Genomic DNA, 10,437 nt, shown 5'->3' on the forward strand with positions numbered 1-10,437 from the left:
CTGAGCAGCAGTTAATCATGTTTATTTAGTTCACTCACTTGTTTTTTCATGTCACATGCTTATGATACTTATATACCTACCTTTATTATAACTATGTTTTATATTAATTACTGTAGATTTTCTACTGAAATTAAATTAAGATTTTTCAGTGTTGCACAATGTTCCAAGAGCTTACAAACCATCTGAAGTGGTTTGAGAACCACTGAGCTTATCATACATGTTGATGTATGACAAAAACCATCACAGTTTTGTAAAGTAATTATCCTGTAATTAAGATAAATTAATTTTAAAAAAGTACTAGATGTGTTATGTGCAATAGGATTAATGTAATTAACACTGCTTTATGTTATATATGGAATTTGTAGAGTAAATTCTAAGAGTTCTCATCAAAAAGGAAAAAAGAAATCATTGATTTTTTTATATCACATTACAGTTGTTGCAAATTTCTTGAAGTGTTATTTATTCTCAGCATGACTTTGAAATTATTATCTATAACATTTTAATTTAAAAATTACATGTTACTTTATCAAAATTTGGTTTTTTAAAGTTTTGATAACTACAAATTCAATATAGTAATTCACTTCCTTTGTAAAAAAAAAAAAAATGAAAAGGATCACCTAATTGGAAATCAGGCATTTGCATAAATAACTTCTCCATTTATAAAATTAAAAGAAAATAGAATTTCTTTCTATCAAAATGTCCTTTAGAATATTTTCAGTGAGTTTATAATCTTGAATTCATTAGGTAATTATTAGATATTTTAAAGCATGTATAATAAACATAAATTTATAAGAATCATGGCAGTGAATTAATGGCATGGTCCTTACTGATTGCTGGTAGATTTGACTTGTGTTAATTTTTACACTCCTTTCCTCTTTCCCTCCTTCCCTCTCTTCCTTCCTTCTTTCTTTCCTTTCTTTTTTATTTTTCCATGTGATAATTTGAAGATTGGGTGAAGAGCATTACGTGTCCTGGTTATGTAGAGGAAAAAACAAAATATAAGATGTGGAAACCACTGAAAACCTTTCTGGAATCTTGTTTACATGGTGACTAAAGCAAATTTCAGATTACAGTTTTTCACTTTAATCCATCCTAGAATAGGATTCTCATAACTATCTGCACAATCTTGGCTCATAATCCGGGAAGTATTAATATAACTCATAAAGAGACAGTAGTCACAGTCAGGATCATAACGCAGCTGGTGAAATGACAAGTAAATGGGAAGACTTACCTGCCTTTCTATGCTGGACAAAGAAACATACAGGACATGTTTGTATGTGTGGAACCTGCGGACAGGGAAGGCTAACAATACATTTAATTTAATCTACATTACTACCCCTTAAATGCACACTCTGTGAATTACCTATTTTCTATCAGTCTTTATCAATTGTTAAATTTATAATGTCATTCTTGTTTTGCAGAAACCAAAGTTGAAGGATTGGCATCCTCCTGGGGGTTTTATTCTGGGATTGTGGGCACTCATTATCATGGTTTTCTTCAAAACTTACGGAATCAAGCATATGAAGTTCATTTTCTAAATGTGGTGATGTATGAAGACTGCATGAAAGGCTACAACACTGAATATAAGTTCATGTCAATATATTTTCAAAAATGTATTGTTCTTGTGTGACTTGGCAGAAAGTATAAGCAAACTGTAAATTTGAATGAACTATTGGTTTTATAACTTAAAGAAAAATTATTGTTAATGCAAGCACTAAATGGTATTAAATATATTTCAGTTTTTCATTTTGTGTGTTATTAAAATATTGGGATAAAGAGGTCACAATATTCTCACTGACTCTTTGTGAAAATAAGAATTTCCCTTTGTTTAATCCCCTTTCATTTGGAAAAGAAAAAAATGTGAAGACATTAAATTCTCTATTTTTATGTATATTCTCCTAGTCTTTTTTATATTTTTTTCCAAAATAGACATCATATAGAATGTTTTGTCAGTTGTCACTTTGCAGTATGTTGTCAACCCTTTGCCTCTCCTTGGACATTCTTCAAGGACACATTATGAATGGCTGTGTACCATCCATTTTATGAATGTACAGAAATTTATTTAATATTCTTCTATAATTAGACTACTTTGTTCCACAAATTTTCTTTTGGTTTATTCTTTGATGTGTTAATATGGACTTCCCTGGTAGCTCAGATGGTAAAGAATCTACTCTCATGCAGGAGACCCAGGTTCAATCCCTGGGTCAGGAAGATCCCCTGGAGAAGGGAATGGCAACTCACTCCAGCATTCCTGCCTGGAGCATTCCATGGACAGAGGAGTCTGACGGGCTATAGTTCATGGGTTTGCTAAGGGTCAGACATGACCAAGTGACTAACACTTTCATGTGTTAATATTTTATTTATCAGCTATTCCTGGAATTCTACAGCTAAAATTGTAAATAAATATGAAAAATTAGGTTTTTAATCTGGTACTGACAGTCTCCAGGGCTTTATTTACTGTCAGTTTATCTGGAAAATTTAAGATCTTTGGAAATGTCACATATTGACTGCTCAAGAGAAACAAATCCCATCATTTTTCGTTTCTAAGCATTCTGTGATCCTTTAGAATTGATCACCTCTTCAGTTTCCTCACTGACAAAGATACTGCTTTTTCACTGGCTGCCCCCTGGCTGGGTCTGCACTTTTTCTGGACAGTCCCATAAAGTGGACAGACTGCAGGAAAAATTTGTGCTTGTGGCCATGTCCTTGTGTGTGACTGATGCATCATGTAAGACAGTAAACCTCTTGTCTGGTCTCTGATGAGATGCAAGAGCTCATATCCCCGTGACAGACTTTCATCTTGCCGGCCATCTTCTATCTGTCTCATAACTGGAAATGGTATTGAGATTGTGCTTTGCTGTCAGACCCAGATATTGTTTCTTCACGTATGAGGGGGAGAAAGATATCCTGAAAGTTGATTATTTGTGACCCTGGGATACATTTTTGTGTTTTATCTGTTTTATCCAGAAACTTTGTGTTAATCTTAAAATCACTATGAAGATATGTTTTGTAATTATAGGAAACATTCAGAAGACAACTCTTCTTCTACAATAAGACCTCTTAAAGTTAATATTCCTTAGACTCTGTTTTCCTCGTAGCACTTAAAATATTACCTTTTAATTATATGCAAAATGATCATTCTTTTCACAGGCAAAGGATTAACTGTGTTATCGCTCAGGTTAGAACAAATGGTATTGAAGCTTTTTTCAAGCTCTGAATCTTCATTTTAATTGATCTTTTTATTGGTGTATTAGGTAAGTGAAGAAGGAAAAATTTTATCTGATTATATGGAAAAGCATCTTTTTGTACATAGAAAGGAGGAAAAGCAAACTTAAATTCAAATAGCTGGATTTTAATAGTCCTGTGAGACAAAGGTTGACTGTGTCATCCTCTAAACACTTACACAAGGTCATGGACACTATGGTTGGAAGGGGTAAGCTACTTAGATTAGTAAAGGAAATATAATTGTTCTTGAGCCAAAGTAATTTAGTTTGAATATAATGAAACATATCCTGATGGTAAAGACTGCTGGAAAGGAAAAGGATTCCTCTTCAGAGATTGAAGAAGGTGCCCTTCTTAGTTGAAACCAAACTGGGAAAAGTAATACTGGATATAATATACAAGATTAATTATATTACAGATAAATTTCAAAGGGCAGTTATTTCTTTCTGTTTCATTATTGAATTGTCAGAATACAGTTAAAGCAAAAAGCTTGAAATATGTTAAATGCTTAGCTCATAACCATAATCTTTTTACATAAAGCATATTCAGCCTTCAATAATAAGTAAATCCTCTGTATATGTTAAGTGGGTAATATCATAAGTGTAATTAAATGGCCCAGACTTTAAATGATAACATAAAAGCACATCCTTAAACATATTCTCCTTGAGTCACAAAGAACTGAGCAGCTGAAAGGTGTTTTCCTTTTGCCTTTCTCATAGTGTTGTAGTGAAGATCAGATGAGCTAATGATATGACTAAACCCTTTGGAAACTGTAAATATTTGGTGGTGTTATTTTTCATATATCTGGTTAGGAAGATACCAAGGGGGAGGTTAATGGTGCCAGGGTCCCCTTTTCTGTTGTACTTATTTACCTTTCTAAGCTACTCAGTGTTATTCCTGTTCTCTTTGGTATTTTTTCTCTCCTCCCCTACAGTGCCCTTCAGGGGGACAAGGATACTATAGATAAATGGATCCCAGCAGACATGTCCTGACCTTTTTGGGGAGGGACAGGATATAATGATGCTGTTCAAAGGCAGCCTGCATGAGAAAACGAAACCAAATGATGTGGATTTTAAAATTATGAAAGACATTCATTTGCAGTTTATGAAGGAGAAATGTAGTTTGGATGCAAAGCTGATTAAATTGGATCAAGAAAAATTGGAATTAAGTACAAAAAATCATTCATTCATTTATAGTTTCCATTTTTATATATCCTAAGCTAGTTGAAAATGATGATTCCCACAACAAGCATAACTCAGCTTGTTTCTGCTTACTGAGTATTTTCCACCATGGTATGTGTTGATATCACTTCTTCCATTATGTATGTTGTACAGCAGAGTTACTGTTACTGTGGGAATCATAATTTGAAATTTTGACTTGTGTGTTTCTGGAATCTTCACAATAAATGTTACATTAGCATAGAAAATTGTTTTCATTGAGTTTACCAAAATTAAATTCATCTATAGCAGATACTGTTTTAGCTTATGAAAGAAATATTTTATAAACATACCACAAGGTATAACAATAAAAGGAGATCAGTCTCCAATTTACTTTATGGAATCAGCTCCATTACTTCATTGTCACATTTCCTGCCTGAGTGCATATACCTACATGTGTACCTGCTACATAAATATGAAAGTTCAGTTCATAGACAATATGTGCTAAGTTGCTTCAATCGTGTTTGACTCTGGAGACCACCAGGCTCCCCTGTCCATGGAATTCTCGAGGCAAGAATACCAGAGTGGGTGCTATTTCCTACCCAGGAACTGAGCCCGCATCTCTTACGTCTCCTGCATTGGCAGGCGAGTTCTTTACCACCAGTGCCACTTGGGACGATACACCCGAGCCAGTGTCTTTTTTCCCTTTTCTACTGTTCTGAACGTGTGCTGTAAAACATTTGATGCAGTTTAACTGAGTACACCCTTTAATGGGATTGATATACATGAAGGTGTGATCAAGAAACCCATTATTAAAAATTAATTTACCCTAAACTTGGAAAGGTGGTCACTGTCATTTTTGTTTCACTTGTGCTGCTTGCAGCCGCAGAGACCTCAGAGGGCTTTCACATTCACCTGAGGTATACACCCAGTCAGCGTTTACTGGGTGCAGCTCATGTGATGTGACCCTCTACTGATAATGGAAGTGCCAGCTCTGCCTGTGCTAGGATCTCAGGGACAGCTGGCCAGAACAATGTAGATCATTTTCTTAGGGGTCATTTAATATGATCATAAATGTAAAGCCCCTTGTACAATACCTGGCATACATGAGAAATTCAGCATTTTGCTCTTTGCTGTGCAGGGCTCTACCTTGCTCTTATTTTCAACCTCTACTCGGGCCAGGTATCATTCTTTAAACCTCCATTAGCCTTGGTGTTCTGGGCTGTCCTGTTCACTTCGGTTTTCAGCAGATGTCATCTTGAGGTAACAGTTCTTTTCACTTTCAATGCTATTGAACAATTTCAGCCCACAGGCTCTTTTGCTTGCCTTTTCACTACCCCCCCCCCCCCATTTTAGAGAGGTTGAGGCTTTTCTCCATCTTCCCTCAGCCTTAGTTTTTTTTTTTGTTTGTTTGTTTGTTTTTAATTTTATTTTACTTTTAAACTTTACAATATTGTATTAGTTTTGCCAAATATCAAAATGAATCCGCAACAGGTATACCTGTGTTCCCCATCCTGAACCCTCCTCCCTCCTCCCTCCCTATACCCTCCCTCTGGGTCATCCCAGTGCACCAGCCCCAAGCATCCAGTATCGTGCATCGAACCTGGACTGGCGACTCGTTTCATACATGATATTATACATGTTTCAATGCCATTCTCCCAAATCTTCCCACCTTCTCCCTCTCCCACAGAGTCCATAAGACTGATCTATACATCAGTGTCTCTTTTGCTGTCTCGTACACAGGGTTATTGTTACCATCTTTCTAAATTCCATATATATGCGTTAGTATACTGAATTGGTGTTTTTCTTTCTGGCTTACTTCACTCTGTATAATAGGTTCCAGTTTCATCCATCTCATTAGAACTGATTCAAATGTATTCTTTTTAATGGCTGAGTAATACTCCATTGTGTATATGTGCCACAGCTTTCTTATCCATTCATCTGCTGGTGGACATCTAGGTTGCTTCCATGTCCTGGCTATTATAAACAGTGCTGCGATGAACATTGGGGTACACGTGTCTCTTTCCCTTCTGGTTTCCTCAGTGTGTATGCCCAGCAGTGGGATTGCTGGATCATAAGGCAGTTCTATTTCCAGTTTTTTAAGGAATCTCCACACTGTTCTCCATAGTGGCTGTACTAGTTTGCATTCCCACCAACAGTGTAAAAGAGTTCCCCTTTCTCCACACCCTCTCCGACATACATCACAGCAGGATCCTCTATGACCCACCTCCCACAATACTGGAAATAAAAGCAAAAATAAATGGGACCTAATTAAACTTAAAAGCTTCTGCACGACAAAGGAAACTATTAGCAAGGTGAAAAGGCAGCCTTCAGAATGGGAGAAAATAATAGCAAATGAAGCAATGGACAAACAACTAATCTCAAAAATACACAAGCAACTCCTACAGCTCAACTCCAGAAAAATAAATGACCCAATCAAAAAATGGGCCAAAGAACTAAATAGACATTTCTCCAAAAAAGACATACAGATGGCTAACAAACACATGAAAAGATGCTCAACATCACTCATTATCAGAGAAATGCAAATCAAAACCACTATGAGGTACCATTTCACGCCAGTCAGAATGGCTACAATCCATAAGTCTACAAGCCTTAGTTTTTTGCTATCTTCTCTGTCTGTAGCTTATCCACTCTGTTGGAACATATCTTTAGCATGATTACTGGACAGTCTAGCCTCACCCCAGGTTCTAATGTCCAGATAATACCTCCGTCTGAATTCCTCTTTATTCCTCCATCACAGTGGCCACTGCATTTCCAGGAGAAGACCTCCTCTTCTCCCCACACCCAGTTTATAATTTTTAAAGTTTCAAATGAGGGAAAACCAACTAGAACAAATTACAGGCTGAAAGGGGAATTTGCTGGAGGGATATAAGGCTATCGCACAAGCTTGTGAGGAGGGGCTCTGGTGTGAGCCTCATCAAGGACTGCCATGTTCCTGGATTCTCTTCGCAGCCTGTTTCCTTTCTGGTTTTCTCACATGGCTGGTGACTCCAGAGCCCCACGAACTATGCTTTACCACAGAAGAGAATAAAGTTACTCCTTTTCTTTATTTATAGTCCTAATAGTCTTGGGAAAGATCTGATTAACATTGTGGCATCAAGGATTCAGCTAACTGGAGAGTCAAGGTCCTGTAAACACAGGGACCTCTGGCCGCAAAGCCCCGCCTCTGACCATTCTTCCTAGAGAAGGGAGAGATCACAGGAGCCAGGCAGCCACTTTTGCTACTACTTTTCTACTGATCTTCTATTCAGTAGGTGATCTTTGGAGCTACAGCATCACTCTGGAGCTCCCTAGAAATGCAGAATGTCAGACCCTACTCTGGACCTACTGAAGCAGAGTCTGCATTTTACCTGATCCCCAGGTAATACACACACATGCATGTAAGTAGGAGAAACACTGATCTACACCTTCTACTGAATAGCTCAGTTTTATCTCCTAAAAAGGAGATTATAAAATGATTGTGAACAGTCATTTGTAGAACTGAGAGCATGGGTAGCGTATTTTATGGGTGAATTTAGACTTTTAAGACTACACCACTCTCATTCTCATATTTTAATGCTTAAAGTGTGAGAGTGTTAGTCACTCAGTCCTGTCCAACTCTTTGTGACCCCATGGACTGTAGCCTGCCAGGCTCCTCTGTCCATAGAGTTCTCCAGGCAAGAATACTAGAGTGGTTAGCCATTCCCTTCTTCAAGGGGTCTTCCTGACCGAGGGATCAAACCCTGGTCTCCTGCCTTGCAGGTAGATCCTTTACCATCTGAGCCAGCAGGGAAGCCCTTGAATGCTTAAATGAGCATCTAATTAACACTTACTATATGTATGTATGCATATTCTTTGATACTCCTGTCATCAAGAAGTGGAGTCTAGAGAGTTCTTGGTGGTTCAGTGGTTAAGAATCCTCCTGTCGGTCCTAGGAAGGACTGGGCTCAAGTTCGGACAGGAAGGCGAAGCTCAGTGCCTCTTGTCATTTTTCTTACCAATGACATGGAGTATGTTGGGAAAACTGACTTAGAAAAGATGCAGGGATTTATTCTCAGCCATTCCAAGGGAGTCCGGGCCTGAGACAAGATGGGTTAGGAACTTCAGTCACAGTTTGGGAAAAAGAGCAGCCTAGCTTTGTCACAATATTAAAAAAAAAGAATCCTCTTGCCAATGCACGGGACACAGTTTCGATCCCTGGTCCTCGAAATTTCTACATGCTTTGGGGCAACTAAGCCCGTGCACCACAGCTACTGATCCTGCGTTCTAGAGCCCTTGAGCTCATGAGGCCCAACTACTGCAGCTCACATGCCCTAGAGCCTGAGCTCTGCACACAGAGCAGCCAAAAATAAATATAAATAAGTAAGTAAAAAGAAGTGGAGTCTAAATTCCTCTCATCTGAATATAGGCTGGCCTTAGTGACTTAATACTAATAAATAGGATGTGGCAGAGTAATACTGTGTGACTTCAAGGCTAGGCCATGAAAGGGGATACAGCACCTCCCTGGCTCTCTTTCTCAGGACACTTCCTCTTGGAACCCAGCCACCATCTCCTGAGGAAGCTCAAGCCACTTGGAGAAGCTGTGTATGTGTATTCTGGCCATTACCCTGGCAGGGTCCCAACCAATAGCCAACATCATCTTCCAGACACTTGGGAGACTGCCCCAGACGTTTCCTGCGGCAACCCCGGGAGAGATCCCCAAGCCACTCATTGACTCTCAGAACCTTGAGAGATAGTAATTAGAAAAAATTGTTGTTTTTACCTCAGTGTGTTCAGGATGGTTTGTTGTACAGAGATGGTTACTAAAACACTGGGTTAATATGTACCCACTTTAGTATTTAGATGCTAGGAGACATACAAAGAAACAGCATTCCTTTTTTTAAAGAATTACAAGTTAATTCTTGAAGCACATGTGAAAAGATGAATTACTGTATAACAAAAAATGACAAGTGCCATGTAAGAGCTGTAGAGTAGGGGGTTTAAAAAGAAACTTCTAACTTTAATTGCTAAAGAAGTACGTTATTCATAATGTATTTATTCTCAGGGGAACAGACAGAGAACTCTTCAAGAATGAAATGAAATTTGAGCGATTAGATATCTCTCTTGTTTTCCCTCTCCATTCTTCATTATTGCTCTTTTAAAATTGTAATTTTTCTTCAGTTCTGTTCAACTCAAACTTTCCTGTCATCAGAAGATTTTGCTTTGTAATCTGAAAGTCAAATTGAGGGAAGATAACTAGCTCAACTTCCTTTTCTACCTTCTACAAATACACCTTTGTTTTTCTCCCCTTCCATTCCTACCCCACCGCTTTGATCTTAGAGATTGAATTATTGATCCCAACCTTCTTGTAGGATATTGCTTACTCATAAACTCTCCTTTGGCTCCACAACCTCTTGCGTAGAAGCATTTTCCCTTACATTTTGTAAGATGTTCAAGCTTTCTCATCTGAAAGACTCCTCAAAATTCTGTCCTCTTTTAAATTCTAATATAGAAATGCTATATAGAGCTATTTTCTACCTCATTCTGTAGCTTATAATTGAGTAAATGAGCAGCATTCTCTAATTTGGCTACTTTGCCTTGTATTCATTTGTGAACCTTTTTGTGAATCTGTCTTCTGTTCCCACAACTCCCCTGAAACTATTTTCTTTACTGATATCAGTGATTTCCTGTTTGCCAAATCAGATGGAATTTTACTGCCTGTGTCTTTTTTTCTCTTCCTCTCTCCATAATATGTAACAGTTGTTGATGACTCCTGCTTTGGGGAACACTTTCTCCTCTGCCTTCCTGGGACTGCTGTCTCCCCAGGCTTCTTCACTTGGCCTCTCCTTTTCAGTGCTTCTCTTTGACAGTGCGCCCCAGATGTTCTGCCAAGTTCTGTCCTCAAATTATTCAAATTTAACACTATCCCCAATTATTTTCATTACCAATGTGGTTTCTGCTATTACCTCTACATCACAGGCAGCCAAATTTGTATATCCCAGGATCTCTCGAGTTCCAGAAGCACCCTTTTCTACCTGTAAGCCCTACAGGAGTCTAACTTAGCATACCCCAAACTGAA

General features: G+C 38.0%; 1 protein-coding gene across 1 annotated transcript in view; it reads left to right on the forward strand.

The window, feature by feature from the left end:
- PIGK (phosphatidylinositol glycan anchor biosynthesis class K) overlaps window positions 1-5,221 on the forward strand; it is a 140,414-nt gene extending 135,193 nt beyond the window's left edge. Inside the window, exon 11 of the mRNA XM_027536849.1 lies at window positions 1,422-5,221. Coding sequence (XP_027392650.1) covers window positions 1,422-1,538 — 117 coding nt within the window. The 3' untranslated portion in view covers window positions 1,539-5,221. The remainder of the gene's footprint in view (window positions 1-1,421) is intronic.
- The last annotated feature ends 5,216 nt before the right edge of the window (window positions 5,222-10,437 follow it).

This window comes from Bos indicus x Bos taurus, chromosome 3 (assembly GCF_003369695.1).
Source record: "Bos indicus x Bos taurus breed Angus x Brahman F1 hybrid chromosome 3, Bos_hybrid_MaternalHap_v2.0, whole genome shotgun sequence".
NCBI classification, from domain to species: Eukaryota; Metazoa; Chordata; class Mammalia; order Artiodactyla; family Bovidae; genus Bos; species Bos indicus x Bos taurus.